This window comes from Hesperophylax consimilis, chromosome 19 (genome assembly GCF_061612785.1).
Source record: "Hesperophylax consimilis isolate HC1 chromosome 19, BYU_Hcon_1.0, whole genome shotgun sequence".
NCBI lineage: Eukaryota > Metazoa > Arthropoda > Insecta > Trichoptera > Limnephilidae > Hesperophylax > Hesperophylax consimilis.
The window spans coordinates 2,026,271-2,044,030 of NC_142854.1; the positions used below are offsets into that span (position 1 = coordinate 2,026,271).

The 17,760-nt window shown below is 36.8% G+C and overlaps 1 protein-coding gene across 8 annotated transcripts in view; it reads left to right on the plus strand.

Annotated features, from left to right (window-relative positions):
- Gapvd1 (GTPase activating protein and VPS9 domains 1) overlaps positions 1-17,760 on the plus strand; it is a 53,605-nt gene that overhangs the window by 11,226 nt on the left and 24,619 nt on the right. For all 8 annotated transcript variants that reach the window (XM_089643531.1, XM_089643533.1, XM_089643530.1 and 5 more), the window contains 7 exons: positions 5,864-6,512; positions 7,215-7,720; positions 9,221-9,378; positions 10,948-11,158; positions 11,582-11,723; positions 14,292-14,410; positions 17,560-17,668. In XM_089643531.1, the coding sequence (XP_089499657.1) occupies positions 5,864-6,512; positions 7,215-7,720; positions 9,221-9,378; positions 10,948-11,158; positions 11,582-11,723; positions 14,292-14,410; positions 17,560-17,668 (1,894 nt within the window). The remainder of the gene's footprint in view (positions 1-5,863; positions 6,513-7,214; positions 7,721-9,220; positions 9,379-10,947; positions 11,159-11,581; positions 11,724-14,291; positions 14,411-17,559; positions 17,669-17,760) is intronic.

Below are 17,760 nucleotides of genomic sequence, written 5' to 3' on the forward strand. Positions count from 1 at the left end.
TGGAGATCTGATGTGCATAATTTTAGTTTTTTTGGCGTTTATAAAGAGGCCTGCATCATGCGACCATTTCAGTAGGGCAATAAAATCATGTTGCATAAGGTTCATTGCAGTAACCAGATCTTCGTGCGATATTACGAGCGCCGTATCGTCTGCATATACAAAATGTTTAGCGAATGAAAACAATTTTCTCATAATTGAGACATAAATAATATAAAGGGTTGGCCCTAGAATTGACCCCTGTGCAACACCTGTTGAGATATATTTTCTTTTGCTAAATTTTTTAAGAATTTTTACTCTTATTTGTCGATCAGTTAGTAAATTTTTTAATAAAACTAGCAGCTTTCCTCTAATTCCTATTGCCTCCAGTGTTTCTAATAGTTTATTTGTATCAATGGTATCAAATGCCTTAGAGTTATCTATGAATAAAACCAACACTTGTTTTTTTAGATTTAATTCATAGTTTATGTGATTTGAAAATTCCTGAAGCAGCATTTCCGTACTTTTTTTCTTTTGAAATCCATATTGGTTGGGATCCAACAAAGAGAAAGATTCGAGATATTTATTAAGTTTTATGGAAATGTATTTTTCAAGTATTTTTTCTAGGGCTGGCAATATGCTTATTGGCCTATAATTTTGAATATCTGTATGTTTGCCCCCTTTGTAAATTGGCCTAATGATGCTACTTTTTAGTTCATCTGGTATTACTGCTTGCGATAAAATTAAATTGATAAAGTGTGTTATAACAGGCCCTAAAATATTAATATGTGTCTTAATGTCAAACATTCGAATGTTGTCAATCCCTGGTGACTTTGAATTGTTTAATTTGCTAACAATAATATTGATTTCTTGGCAGGTAGCTCTGGGTAGGTACATACTATGTTGCACTTCATTCGGCCTGACGGTCGATGCTAAATAATCACATTTATGTATCATAGAGTTAACACTATTTGTAAAATATTCAACAAACTTATCTGCTACGGTTTCTTCATTATTCGTATTTAACATATATTTCGAGATTATTTCGTCACAACTACTTTTGGACTTGCGTCCTAATAATTTATTTATTTCATCCCAAGTTTTTTTTGTATTTCCAAAATAATTTTTGAATTTATTGTTAAAAAAGGTAGACTTACATTTAATAATTTCTTTTGTCACCTTATTTCTGAAAGTTTTATATTCCAATTCAAAGAATTGATTGCTAGGAAAATTCTTCCACCTTCTGTACAATGAATCTTTTTTTTTAATGTTTTCTAAGATATTAGAAGTTATCCAAGGTTTTATTGACAGAGGTCTTTTTTTGGGTTTATAATTCATAACGATTTTACTCTGTTCATACAAATTCTTAAAGTTGTTTTTAATTTTACTATATAGTATATTGCAATCTTGTTCCTCAAGCAAGGAGTGCCACTTAAAATTATGAATGTTTTTGTCGATTTTGTTTTGCGATAAAAACGAAATTCTTTCCCCGTGTTCTGGGGCTTCTTTCCTTGCACTATATTTAATATTAACTGCAGTTAAAAAGTGATCTGCTATAGTAATATTATTACATACACATGAGGAAAGAGAATCGCTTTGTTTACATCCACTGTTAAATCGGACAAATATGTGGTCTAAACAAGTACGAGTAACTTTTCCTGCTAAAACTGCTTCTCTAGTAACGTCACAAATACATTTGATTAAATAATTATCCGACATTATATTTTCATATGCCATAATAATAGGGTTTTGACAATTTAACAAGTCTAGATTAATATCTCCTATAAGTAAAACATTTTCTTTGGGGCTTATAGTATGCAGAATGTCAGATATTTCATGAAGAAATTGTGGTTGGCTACAGTTGGGGGGGCGGTATATTGCTATGATGTTTAAAATACTCTTGTTTGGAAGTGTCATAGAGCCAAGCACACATTCAAAATGATTTGTTTCTATTGTTTTCTGTTGAAATGTGAATTCATTTCGAACATATAACAATATACCTCCTCCAGATTTTTTAGTTCGGCAATAGTTGTAACAATTAAATCCAGGAATATTATACAGACAGACAAGATTCGGTGTTATAGCTGTTTCACATAACATTAACACATGAATATGCTTCCAACAAGTATTTAAGTAGACATTCAAAGTATCCCAGTATTTATAAATCGATCTAACATTCAACTGAACAACATTAATATTTTCCATATTGTAGTTGCTATGAAACTTTAGCCAATCACAGAAATTATGAGTATTTTCATAATCTACCTCGTCATCTTCTTCAATGTAATTAGACGCCATAATCAATAGTTGCAAAGTCCTTGGCAAGGGCAGCCTTGTAGGCCGGGCAGGAGTCCTTGTCTCCAGTCGGATGTGCAGCGGGCTTCCCAAATCTTGTACAGGTGGCGCAGACAGGCTCGGCGGCGGCTTTTGGGCAGTTTATCCGGGCGTGACCTTCGCCTGCGCAGTGTCCACATCTTTGCTGGTCCATCCACTCATTAAAGAATTTTATGAATAAGTTTAAAACTGGTGTCAGGTGCAGTAGAATCATTGCTAAGACCAGTGCAATTCTTTTATGTCATATAAATCTTATGTAAATTATATAGACGTCAGAATGAGAGCTAAAAATAAATACATTCATATATATACAATCTTAATTCATGCATAGTAATTTATGTTGAAATCTCAAACATACGCATGCTACAGTAATGTAACTTATGAATACAGGTTGTGGTCACTCATGAAATATTAAGTAATACGTCATATTATGATCTGTTTTTGCGTAGGAACGTGTTTAATGATGATATATGTGGATTTGCTGATTTGTGGTCAGGAAGTTTGTAATGAGGTAATTTTACTTTGAGCATGAGTGTCATGTTATTTCTGTTGGATAAAATAAAAACCAATGAATAATTCAGCCTTTGAGACTTCATAAACCGGCGAGACGACCTCCGCTTGTGGGGTCTGAGACTAAAGGTTGCAGGTTTAAAACAAATGTGTGTTATAAAGATTTTATTTTTTGGAATAACTTAAAGTAAATCCTTAAATTGTAATATTTAATTATCGACATCTAGGACTCGATCTCAGGACCCTTGCCTTGCCAGGGCACCGCTCTACCAACTGAGCTAATGGGACCCTATCTCCTTCGGTCATATTTAACTGTATCATACTTCGAATAAGAACTACAAACATATCTTCATTTTTCTTACTGCACATTTTTACCGGCAGCTTTTCTTTATGTATGATCGCAAGATTCAACCCGAACTAAATGCAATCTAGACAGTGTCTTAAATATATCTTAATTTTTATTTTAATATGCGACATAACACAAACAGAAAAATCAGAAAATGATACGGTCACATCTAGGGGTCGAATCCAGGACCCTTGCATTGCCGGGTACCAGCTGAGCTAATGGGACCCTATCTCCTTCGGTCCCCAGCTCAGTTGGTAGAGCGGTGCCCCGGCAAGGCAAGGGTCCTGAGTTCGAGTCTTAGATGTGACCACTTCTGTTTGTGTTATGTCACACATTAAAATAAAAAAAAACAAATTTTCGTTTAGGAATCACTAATATTGTCTTCAATAATTAAAGTTATATGAAGAACTTATAATATATTCCCCTTTCTTGTGATCATTTGACAGCTCCTTGAGAATTGTGGCATGCCCCCATAATATGCCTTGCCGTAGAAATAGAAGTGATAATGGAGAGAGTTTGACAATCTAAACCAGGGGTGGGGAAACTACGGCCCATGAGGGTTTGTGTGGCCTGCCAAAAGCACTGCAAAAAAATTACATTCTTCTGAATGTAATTTTTTGCGAGACCGTTGTTTTTCACCGTATGTCAGATTCATTTAACCACTCAGAACATTAGAACGTCAAAAGACGTAAATATGATAATAGCGGTCAAGATATTAGAACGTCTTTTCACGTAAACGCGCGAGATTTTACAAAAATTGATTTATTTCCATCACTAGTATACGGATTGCCATGATTTAAAAAACAGAGTATCGATAATGAATAACGCTACGCGTCTGTCTTTAAGAATATCTATGGAACGTAGAGGTGCATTATCTAAGCCGATTGGATCTCTCATCTTGTTCGTTCATAATTTATTGCGTTTCTAAATAATTTATTAAAAATATTTTAGTTTGGACGGTTAATATTTTGAGGTGACTAATAGTTTCTAATTATATTTCTTCAATATATAAAGTGTTATTTCTTTATGATACTCAGAAAAAAGTACATTTTTCACGGCTTTGAAATAATGGTCAGCGATTTTTACATATTTTTGACGTTTTCATAAAATGTATATTTAGAATCGCAAATATTTACGTATAACAAAACAATGCCATAGTGGATTTCATAATCTTTCCAAAACATTTTTTAGAATGAGGCTACGTTTCCCAAAACGTGAGTTATGAAGCTTTTAGCAAAACTCGTAAATAACACAAAAATTTTCACGTTTTGACAGTTCTCAAAGGAACACACAGTAAATAAAAGTCTTTGTCTGAGAGGTTAAAGTAGTTAAATAATTGTAAAATCGTTTTCGATTTTAATTATGTTAATCTAGTTGCAGACCATAAATATTTTGCAAATGCAGGAAAACCATCCACATGTTCTGAGAACAATTATTACAATTTAAGATGGTGGACTCTTAAGCAGATTTATTGTTAAGTTAAAACCAGTCTTGTGTTAAGAATGTACAGAAAAAATTCCATTTGCAGATTCTTATGCTGACACATTTCAAAAGAAACCATTTCAAGTGCAGTTATAAAATTCTTGTTGCAGACTATGGACTATGGACTATGTAAAAATTGGAGGGAAACCATTTTCGTGTTTTGGGTGTAATCCTAATCAAAGCTGGGGACTCGCACACAGACTCACTCTTAAGTCAAAGCCAGTTTTGTGTTCAGATTCATCTGGTGACGCATTTCCAAGTAAACCATTCTCGTGTTCCAAGGGTAATTCAAGTTGAACACCGTTTGTTACAAAATTTGGAGAAAAACAATTTGCTTGTTCCTCGAACAACCATTATTTAAGGTTATGGACTCTTTATGCAGATTCACTCTTCAAGTTAAAACCAGTCTCTTGTAATGAATTTGCAACATTAATTCGAGTTGCAGACTCGTCTGCTGGCGCAATTCAAGAGAAACATTTCTCGCATTATGTCTGCAGTTATAAATCTGTATTACAGATTCATTTCTGAAGATGACATTTGGTGCATTTTCCATTTTTTTATTTGAAGAGTTCTTGTCAGGTGGGATATAAAATTTGAAAAATCAGTACCTACTTCGTAAAATGATTTCCCCCCCCCCCACCCCCCCCCCCTACCTTCGCCTATAAATCTAAGTGCGACCCACGGGTGATACCACAAACATCCATATGGCCCCCGGTGGTAAAAAGATTCTCCACCCCTGAACTAAGCCGAAAGAATTATTCCACCTGAAAAACCGTTTTTAGCAACTTTTTTCTTTCCACGAAGGTGAATTAACCCTTGGGACCTTCTAAGACCCAAACAGTCCCAAATGCCGTGCGCGCATTATACTCTCCTAAGACCATATTTGTCCCAGAACGACCGCACATTATTAAAATGCATATATCTCTCTTCCTCTCATCTAAAAATTAATTATTTCTTTTATGTCAGAAAGAGAACGAAATAGTGCTTGTTATTGTCTTTGAAAAAATGGAAGCTTGTAGAAGGTTCGATCCGTGCAAATCAACAACGTCTCAAGGGTTAAAATAAATAAACTGGTGGACTTATTATATTGAATATTCTTGTCACGAGGGTTGTATAAAGTAAAAATGGTGGTTTTCCACAATTGTCAATCAGGTGTATTGTTAAAGGTACTTCTGCCATACAGATACCATGTAATGTTTGTTTTGTTGTCTGCAGAATAAAGAAGTACTGCACATCGAGTGGAGAGCAATCCACCTCCGACTGTCAACAGAAAGTGGCTCGCTATCGCAAATGGACCATCTCGTCTCTGGCCACGTCCTGCGGCAGATTCGTCACCTCGCTCAGTGAACACTGGCAGTGCTTTCCACCCACCGTGGCGTGGGTTGTTCGCCAAACAGCGCTCGCCCTCCGAGCCACCAGGCGAATCCCGGAAGAAGACATACATTCCATCTGTACGGAACTCGTCTTCACCAACTTCATCTGCCAGGCGATCGCTAACCCGGAAGCGTACGGCATCACGGACATACCCATCACGAACATCGGACGTTTTAATTTACTGCAAGTCGCGCAAACTCTGCAGATCCTCTGTCTGATGAAGTATCAAGAGGTTGACGGAAAACTAAGGGATTTGTATTCGCGCTTTGAAAAGGACAGCGTTTATTCGCTGTTGGATATTATCATCGAGGATGAGAGTTATTCCGCCGTGCCGGAAGAGGAGCAAGCTTCGGAAGATGGGAATGTCTCTTTCTCGGAGCGGCTGCCATCTGCGCCCGGTTGTGAAGAGGATGATGAGAATGCCATAAAGATGGAGCCAAATGTGAACGCTAATGTGGCACTGTTTACGAGAAGCGATCTTCAATTGTTGGTGAGTAGAATAAAAAAATAAAAATTTGGTCATATTTTTAATAGTCGTAGTAATTATGTTAGTACTCTCATATTAACTTAATTACAGTAAGTTAATATGAGGGTTTTTATAATTTTAATGCTCTCGTCAAGTGGTTATAATTTATTGTTTCTATAGATAGACCGACTTATTTTATTGTATTTTTTCAATGGAATCGGAGTGGATTTTAAAGTGAGGGGATCAGATAGAAGAATTGTTAATTATTCGACTTGATTTTGAACTAAAGAAGAATGTAAGATTTTGAATGTTGAATGTTGTCTGCCATTATGGATAATGAAGCCAAGCATTTTTAATCCTTTATTTGTTACTATATGAAGTTTAATGAAGAGAAATGGTAATAAAGACATGGCATCTGCAATTGAAGAATTGTTGTAATGCTGCGGGACGACAAGGAAATGGCATCTGCAATTGAAGAATTGTTGTAATGCTGCGGGACGACAAGGAAATGGCATCTGCAATTGAAGAATTGTTGTAATGCTGCGGGACGACAAGGAAATGGCATCTGCAATTGAAGAATTATTGTAATGCTGCGGGACGACAAGGAAAGGGGAATAACCGATGTTGGGAAGTACATTGCTGTTTAGATCTTAACATAGTTCAAGCCATTTTGTTTTTTTTTTTCAAATTTTACATAATATTATTAACAAAATATTCCATTTTCAGGTGTCTCTTCTCAAAAGAATACCCACCGCGGTCTCAAACGGCTTCGACTCGTCCCCTGAACAAATCAACCTGAGCACTTGCAGTACGTCCATCTTGGAGCAAGACTTCCAGGGGCTCTCCATGGCTGAAAAGATTACTAGCGAGCACGCTCTGGCCGCCAAGATGACCGAAAACCATGTCCAGGCAGCCAAGATGACCGACAATCACGTTCTGGCTGTCAAGATGACCGGGGACAATGTCCTGGCCGCCAAGATGACCGGCGAGCATGTCCTGACCTCCATCGTCAATGGCGTTGATCCCTGTACAAATGGTAGCGAGGAGAGTGACGCCGACTTGGCGTGCGGCGTGACTCCCGACGGCCTGGACGTGTCCAAGATTGACAGCAACGTCATGAGCGACCTATCCAACGATGAGGTACTGAGTCATCTGCTGAAGACGATACATCCAGAGCAGATATCACGGCTGGAGACTCTTTTGAACAGACTGCCTGATTGTAATTTTACAAAGTAAGTACCATACTCGCACATTGAAACTCTTATAAAGTTTTCCAAGGGACCAGATTAAAAAATTCTATGGGATTATTCAGGTCATATTTGCATTTCAGTCTTCAAAGGACCCAAAAAAGAAAACTTCTTACACATGAACATTCTGTGATTGTTTAGTGATTGATTCATAGAATTCCATTTAATTTTTATAAAAATTTGAAGTAAATCAAATTTAATAATTTAATATGATAATTTACAGTTATTATTAAGTTAAGAAAGTGTTTTAGTTAGTTATTATTTAAAAACTTTTATGTTTAATAATGTTATTAAAGTATTTTTTTTATTATTGTGACAGGTGTTTCGGCATTCAAGGCCATTTTCAAACTGTGTTTTTGAAAACATCGACACAGTTCGAAAATGGCCATGAACGCCGAAACAACTGTCGCAATAATAAAAAAAAACTAAAATACTTAATAATATTAAATTATTAAATTTGATTTACATAAAATTTTTATTAAAATAATAATAATAATTTTATTCCAGAATGTGGGGAGGTTATTGCAATCCCACACATCCCATATAAATATACATTTTTTTTTTTGTATAATAAATATAATAAATTAACAAATAAGGACAACTATGCAGGGTGTGGTCTTGAGTGCGATTGGGCCCAGCGCTCACTCAGGAGTGGCGCTTGGTGTTGGTAGGCTGCGGTCACCAACGTGTTGGCGGAGGCCATTAGCCGCACCCTGGCTCCAGTGACCCGGTGTCTCATCAGGCCAGCAAATCCATTCAGTCCTAGTTCCGTAAACATTGTCGATGCGCTGCTGTATCTTCGATATCCAAATATGAATCTACAGGCGTCATTATATTGAATTCGGAGTCGTTCCATCGAGCAAGTTCGGTAGTGACACCATATCTCACACGTATACAGGCCAGTACAGACTGCGTTGAACAGTATTTTTTTAACGGTATTCCTGCATTTGCAAAATCTGTGGTAATCAAATTAGACACTATGCTTAGGCTTCTCCTTTGTCGTTCGATATCGCCATCGTCCGATAGGTCTTGATTAATAATGTGCCCCAAGTATTTCACGTTCGAACATGTATTTATTTTTGCCTCGTTAAGGTATACGGGGAGCATCTTACTTGTATCTTGACTTTTTCCATGGTGGAACGCAATCAATTCCGTCTAAAAAAATGTGAAAACTTTTTAGGTGGGAATTTTATAAGTGAGTTTCACTGTAATAGTCTTTTTTGATTCACCTTTTCGTCACCTCTCTTTGCCAACTTTCTACTTACATAGGTCTGTCGCTCATCCTAACTTGACCAGGTATATGATAACCAGGCTTTTTTCTTAAGATGATCTATCTGTCTGTCGCTATTAGTTCTATTAGGGGTTCTCCCCATATGTGGATATTTGATTCATAAAGTTTTATCAAAAGGTGCCGTATAGATTGCGTTGAAACGATCAGCATTTTAAATTGATTTATTTCAAGTAATATGTATATTGTTGTCCCAGGGAAAAGCCAGCACAGAAATTGAACTCCAAAGGAAAACACAATGGCACCAACGGCACCTCCCCCGCCAAGGGCCAGAAGAAGGGCTCCAGGGCCCCTCCCATGTCCCAGGAGGTGCTGGTCATCAAGTTGCCTGGAGACGGCGCCTATGAACCCATCGGTAGGTCGATTTAAACCAACCACATCTGAAACAAATATCTAGGCTATATGAATTAAAACCACATGTTTATTTATGTATTTATTTATTCACAACTTTTACATGTGTACATTGCTATAGGTAAGTAGTTCAGGAGTACAAAACATAATAAACCGAGTATGAACAATAAAAGCAGGTACAATACAAGTTATCAGGGAGAGTTCTCTTGTGCAAAGGGGTTCAATAATTGTATATAATAATAGAAGTACAAAATTAGTACTGTAAATGTAGTAATTTTGTTGATATTTATAAAAATAAACAGCAATCTGTTGTAAAGCATGTTTGTATTTAGCAAACCTTTATTACGCCAGATTGGGTGTTTTACAGAACAAAAAAGGTGCACATGAAGAAGTATGAAAGATATAATAATATATGGAAAGTTGTAGAATGGAGTGTGATAAGTGTATTTATACAAGTAATATAATAAGGTAGTTAAAGTAAGTAACCTTATTGTTCTCAATAATATCATGATATCGGCCTCCGTAGTAGAGTACATGATATGATTCTCCATTAAGGTAAGATAGTTAAAGTAAGTAACATTATTGTTCTCAATCATATCATGGCCTCTGTAGTAGAGTACATAGATATGATCCTCCATTACGGTAAGGTAGTTAAAGTGAGTAACATTATTGCTTTCAATAATATCAGCATATCGGCCTCCATATTAGAGTACATAGATATGATTCTCCTTTACAAATCCAAATAGAAAATAAATTTTATATCATTAATTATTTGTGTTTATTCACAATTAATTCAATTTATAATATGTAGTATATTTGTGGCACGCTTCAGAGTCGTATATAATTTCAAATGTTGAAATGGCTTTATCCATGTTTGGTTTCCTAGATATGATTAACCAGATACTTCACCACCTTCCTCCTCACCATCTCCTTCCTCTCCCCTCTACCATCAACTTCACAATATACACCAATTGGGGATTCCAATAGTCCCACTAGTTCCGAACAGTTGGGAGAAGTTGGGAGTTTGGGGCGGCATTCGGCAGCCAAGAAAAGATATATATGTATTGGTGAGAAAGATTTACTATACCATTACAAAATATGTGCGGTGTGGAAACATGGACCCTTAGAGCCAGCGAAAGGAAACTAATAGACGCTCTCGAAATGTGGTGCTGGAGAAAAAAGCTTAGGATTCCAAGAACAGTGAGGTGCACAAATGTATCAATTCTGGAAGATCTGGTCATCCACAATAGGCTTTCAGCGGTCTGTCTACAATGTATTTTAAGATACTTTGGACACGTTGCTTGCCCAACTGAGGACTCCAATTCGGAGAAACTCATAGTTACTGACAAAGTAAAAGGCAGGAGAAGCAGAGGTAGGTCACCAATGCACTGGAGTGACCAAGTATCACTGGCGTCCGTGTGGTAAGTCACTGCTATGTCAGTGTCCTTGGCTCTCCACACAGCGCAGAACTACATAAGCTATCCCCTTCGTACTTTGTTTATTTTGTACAATAAAGGTTTTCTGAATTCGAATTAAAAATAAAAGAATTATTAAAATGTTTTATCATTTCCAGGCATGGTGCCCGAGAGCAAGGTGCTGGAGTGGCACTACTCCGCTCAACGCGCGGCCCTTTCTGCGCCACCGCTGGAGGCAGCCGACGTGACGGAGGCGGTGCCGGGCGGCAGCGGGCTGGGAGAGGGCGGTGTGCTGACCGGCGGCCCTGAGAGCCGTGGCGGCGAGAGCGCAGGCGACCAGCCGCACCGAGGCCAGGAGAAGAGGACCAGGTTAGTATTCCCCGTATATCCTGCCGTGACGAAAACACAATAAGTTCATCCTTTCTTCTCTCCAAATAAGAATCCAATCATGATTTAAATTGATTTATAGCTTCGATGGAATGTTCTGAAATTTTCTTCTATGCTTCCATTATTATATTTGCAAGGAAGTGTTTCCTTGGATTGGATGCAAAAGTTGTTGATTTTTTTTGTGTGGTAACAGAGATATATTATTTTTGGTAAATTTTATTTGATAAGAGTCTCAACTGCTCTTGACTGTCCAGAGCCAGTGTGACTATAGAAGTGACTAAGAAAAAAAATATTTTGTGAGGCTAAATGGAATGGGAAAGAGGAAGGTTGGGAAGTATGTACCGGGCTATTCAAATCTGATCACCAAACGAATAAGTCAAGTTATTTGGTGAATGTTTTCCTTAGGTTCTCACTGTCCCACGACGAGGGTTCCATCGGCAACACCTCAGACAACTTGGAGGCCGTATCGGAGGCGGCCAGCAATCACTCCGTCACCTCGAGCCTCGAGATGGAGACGGAGGACCAGAATGACAACCTCAGTGATATGGTGAGTTAAAATATTATACAGAGGGAGCCTGGTAACCTGGAGCCTGGAAGTCAAGGGATGGGAAGAACAAACAATATTCATAAAATTCAAATACACAACATGAATTATATAAACACAACAAATCTCAGGCAAAAATACATGTTACCAATTCCGTAGTGCACGGACTCCAGCAAAACAAATACTATTTACAGTTAGTTTCCTAGCATATAGCTCCATGCCTTTTGAAGTAGGGAAATCAAACAATCAGTTCTTAAATTAAACATTGGTAAAAATTAAATACTGTTGTTGACATGTGAAAACATCGCGATGACAGTAGTTTGGTTTTGCAAAGATAAAAGAAACACGTCCCTCTATTAAAATCTTTGACAAAACGTGTGATGGTGTTTTCTGTGCTTACGACCAATATATGTACGAATTTATGTTCTAAGCTCGACATTCCAACCAAGCCGGGCTTAAAGCAACTGATATACCAAGCCTTAGTGGAGAGAGTTGTATAACATTTGTAAATCCACATTATCAGATTTGAAATATAAAAATAGTATTTTTTACTATGTAGCAGCGTCTATGTTAAAAGGTTCCGGAAAACATCAAACTCTCAAATGTTCTGTGAATCCAGTTGTCCAGTAATCTGAAAATTCGTTAAACTGAAGAAGCTAGGTTCTTTATTTTTCGGATAATAGATTATAGAGGAGTCGCAAATATTGGTTTAAATTAATAGTAATAGCATAAATATAAATGTAGCATATATTTATTTAGCTAATGAGTAAATTTACATTTAACCCATTGGCCTCAAACGATGCCGTCCCGGCGGGTCTGGTGTCGTCAGCTTAAAAACGAAAAAGGGATACATTATTGACACCTGCTCATCCAACGAGACTTAGTAAGGTTCGAAGCGTTTTGCAATGAAAACAAAATTTACCTAAGTTACAATAAATGTAAACAAATAAGCTTCACTAAAAATCATAACGCTATTATACACAATTATTATATAGGCAACTATTCACTAGATCGTGTATACTGTATAAGGGATCTTGGCGTACTTTTTGATTCCAAACTTCATTTCGATGCGCACATTAAAAACATTGTGAATAAAGCTTACTGCATGCTAGGCTTTGTTATCAGAAACAGCCGCGTATTTCGAAAGCCTGAAACCTACCTTCTGCTTTACTATACGCTGGTCCGTTCTCAACTTGAATACTGCACCTCCATATGGACTCCACTTTACGATATCTATAAAGAAAATATTGAAAGTATCCAGAAGAAATTTCTGCGTTACCTCAACCACAGAATGAGCGCACCTAAACGGGGATACACAAATATGCTCTCGAAATATAACGTCTCCACTCTTACTAACCGGCGAACTTACCTTGACCTAATGACCTTGTTCAAAATCTGTAATAACTTTATCGACTGTCCTGGCTTACTCAATCTAATAAACTTTAAAATACCACTCAGAACGACGAGGCTTAACGACTTATTCCATATTAGCCGGACGCGCACAAATGCTGGTGTCAGAGATCCAATCAGAAGAATGTGCGAATTGTATAATAAAAACCAAAACCTGAAGGATTCCGACATATTTTTTGATACATATAGTACTTTTGGCAGGAAATTGAAGTCTGTTTTACTATAAAAAAAAAGAAAATGTGTACTTACTTCATTCACTATACTCTTTAAGTACTTTTTATGATCTATCTCTAAACTTGTTTACAAAATATGTGTACACTTTTATTTGATACTGAGCATTATCTATATACAAAATTTTTACCTTATTTACATGTAAAAAAATATTTAAAATTGTTATCTACCAGTCAATCAGTGAGAAATAGTTAGGATGCAGGCGAATTCTCAAGTTATTGTTTTAGAAAATTATCTTTTAATTACTGTCTGTATCTGTGTTTTCTCCTTAAATAAATAAATAAATAAATAAATCTGTGTTTAAAATTTTGAATGCCAATCGCTCTGTAGATAATTAAGCATTCATTTCGTAGTAATTGGCAGGACTCCGTTGGTACAGTTTTTTCCTGATATTTACGATTGAAATTTTGTTATATTTCAGCGTCATTGAATTTTTTTTAAAATAGCGTGTGGTTCGGGAATTGACAAGCTTGTTCGTAAAATGCGTGGTGGGCGGCTAACATCAGCCCAAATTGAAATAAAATATATTATGGTCATAAGTATGATTAATGTAAAACTTTTCTTAATCCAATTATAAAAAAAAGAAAGAAAAAAAATATTTTTATATCCTCGTTTAATCATATTATTATTATTTTTTAAAAAACTGCATATATTTTTTGCATACCTTAATTCAATGAACGAGTAAATTTAAATAAATTGTTTCGTTTGCATGTTTAGTTTAAAAGTTATGTAAGATTTAGTACACCACTGCAGATTTAAAACTTCGGTACAAAACAATTCGGAGGCCAATGGGTTAATTTTAAATAAATATATATTTATCTAAAATAATAGTAAAAAGAAAAACAACAATAAACAAATAAATTAGAGACAAATAATAGAAATAAAAATGGGAAGGGAAGCAATTAAAAAACAATTATATTTCAATTCCAGGTGTCGGCAAATGTTAGTGGACGGGGTTCCCCCAACATCTCGGGGCGGGACACTCCCTCGTCACAGGTCACGGAAGGGGACGCCAGTGGCCCAGGTCTCGCCATGCCACTGCCACACAGGTAAGATGATTGTTCAACAGGTTATTACTAGCAATACGCTTTGCTGTATTTTAGTATGGCTGTGTACTCCAAGCATTCCAGATGGGAGGAGGGCTGACGGATATAACCTGAAGGTGTGCAGGTAGAAACAAAGGAGGGACGCCGCTGTGCATAGATGTGATTTACAGTGGTATTAGTGAACCCTGTTGGCGACATGGCATTTTTTATTAATTACGTATTAAAGAAACATGGTACATTTAAGAGTATATTCACAGTCCTTATCACTAGAAATTCCTGTTCCGAGGCAAACTGTAGGTTGTTGTGTTGATATTACATTATGATTTCCACATCTTCATTTTTGTTGATTTCCTCTTCTTCATGTTTGCAGACCTCATTTTCACCTTTGGTGACTGTGTTTGTTAATTTCCTCTTCTTCATGTTTGTAGACCTCATTTTCACGTTTGGTGACTGTGTTTGTTAATTTCCTCTTCTTCATGTTTGCAGACCTCATTTTCACCTTTGGTGACTATGTTTGTTAATTTCCTCTTCTTCATGTTTGTAGACCTCATTTTTTACCTTTGTTGACTCTGTTGATTTCCTGTTCTTCATGTTTGTATACCTTGTCTTTCTATTTGTAGAACTCATCTTAGGACGGGTTGTTTCAGAGAATTTGAACAATTCATCAAATTTCAACGTTGATTTCCGGGTTCTGTGAAAGTCCTATTCAAGTTCTGTTAATATTTCAGCATAGGGTAGTTGCTTGACAGAACTGAAATAAAAACAGAACTTGAAAAAACTTTCACAGAACCTGAAAATTAACTTTGAAATTTGAAGAATTGTTCAAATTCTCCGAAACAACCCGTCCTCAATGTTTGTTGTCTGCGTTTGATGATTTCCTCTTCTTAATTTATGTTGACCTCATCTTCATGTTTGTAGATTTCCTTATCTTCATGTCTGTTGACTGTAGGTTGTTGTATTGACGTGTCACATGTAATTGTGGTGTGTAAAATATCGAACATGTTAACCTTGTTCAGAGGGGGAGTTATGGGATGTGAACTCACACATAAAAAACTGTGTTCTCAAACAATACAATATGCAAATTTAACGTAATTAGAGTACAAGAATGGATGTTAGAATATATACTGTGATTAAGGCAAGAGAGAGAGTGTATCTTCATTATTGATGAATTTAATGTTAACATACGCAATTTTATGGAGGTTGCACGGCGATGGTAAAATGCAATACTATGCTGTTGGCTCCAGGTTGTCTCCAAAATTAACCTTCAGATTCCTCGTGTGTCCAAACGATCCGGTTCTCGTAATTATGGTATCCATCCACAGCTCGCTCCGTCATTTCCCAAATTCACTTTGCCACGCTTAGCGACGGGAGTGTAGCAAGGGAAGTTCTCGTGCCTCAAATAAATGTGAATACAAAATAATTAAATTAAGAGTTAAATTCAGAATGTGAAGGTATTATGTTCTCCCAGTGTAATGTCCAGTCTCCAGTCCGCGGACTGCCCCTTTTAAAGAATCTCCCTTGAATGGCGGCCTTTGGGCGGGGGTGCCCGCTGCTAGCGGCTGCGCTACTCCTTGCCGCTCTCTTTGAAAGTACTTTCTCGATTGCCGTTGATTTGATTGTTCTGCGCAGACGTTCGGGGACCTTCGATTACTTCGGCAAACTGCAGCTAGAGTTGGAATAGCAGGAGTAGGGATGTGCAGTTTTGTGACCTTTGGGTACTAACCCACATGTTACAGGCACTTAGCCATATTTGATTCTTAACCATATTTGGATGTTGTTTTTAAACTTCTTTATCTCTATGGTATTTTTAATTTCATTTGTGAGTGCGCTTTCATAATAATGATGGTTCAATTGGTACTGCCGCCCCGGAAACCATTTATTGGATAACCAACACCTCTACCATAGGTCACCTCAAGTGGTTCGCTAGGTTGGATGACTTAGCGGGGGTGCCCGGGGGTAAATATGCAGAAAAAAGGGACGCATGTTGTAGGTAGTAGTTAGATAATAATTAGAAGAAAGTATTCAGTTTCTGGAAATGGAAAATAATGCATTTTAATAGTTATTTCGTTAAAATTAAAATCGATTGTCACTCGGCGTCCCACTATTATTGATAATAATAATAATAATATTTGGATGATTTGTATAGCGCCGTTCTTGTGCAAAATCACCTCAAAGGTGCTGTACAAATATATAATAAATTTCTACAATGATCTATGTTATTACTAACTATATATGGAGATATTATACAGTACCTTGATTTTTCGCTAATAAACATTAACTAATTGTTTATTAGCGAAATTTAGATACAGGATTTAGGACACAATCGGATATAACTGGACTTTCTCTTAGAAATGGTATATTACAGCTTAAAAAGTTTTTAGTTTAGACGTCAATTGATTGTTTTGATGTCAAAGTTTTAAGGTTAGTTTTTTTCTTCTTTTATTTAAACCAATATATGAACCTGAAACTAAAATAGGTTCTTAGGTCGTCAGTTTGGGTTCAATTAAAACATAAATGAATAAAATAAAATAATAAAAAAATTTGTCAAAACGTGGCGTGCAGAAAAGACATTAATTTATCAGTTTTTTTTTTCTTTCGAAATAGCTACTAAGATGCATTATTTTCCATTTTTGGAAGCTGAAAAACTTCTCATCGTTATCTAACTGATACACAGTGGTTTTTCTATTAAAGGTGTGTATTGAACGTGTCGCTATTTTGTGTATATTAACTGTGCCCTGGTTGGGGTGAGGTGTGTTCAGGTTTTAGCGGCAGATGCATCTGCCCGCCAACAGTGTGGCAAGCCAGATCAGGATGCATTTGTTGAGAGACCAGCAGGACTCTCTTGGAACATCACCTTGCACTGCAGTGGGAGGGACGGATTCATATGTCCGTCACTCGTGGACACACCGACCCTTAGATTCCTACCCACCCCTCATACCGTTTTCCTTCCCAGAACTTCCTCCCTTTCCTTTCCAAAAAGGACCCTCCTCACAGCATCCTAAAGATGACATAGGCCAAGAGGGGAATTATTTTTCTCAGATCCCTCAGTGTGGAGCTAATGTAAAAAAAATACCGCATATCAATTGTTTCTATTTTCTATGCTACTTACCAATATTGTTGCGCTATCCCTAAATTATACATTATATTTGCAGGCACCCCGCCAGTGTTCCCCTGAGCCAGACAGCCGCCAGCAAACAGGCTAAACTGTTGAAGCGAACGCGGAATGATATTGAGGACAAGTTTTGCAAGTTTGAAATTAAGGTAAATATGTAAATAACTTCATTATGAATGATAAATGAATCATATTGAGGAAAAAAATGGTGGCTCGTGCATTTTACAAGTTCAATGCTTTA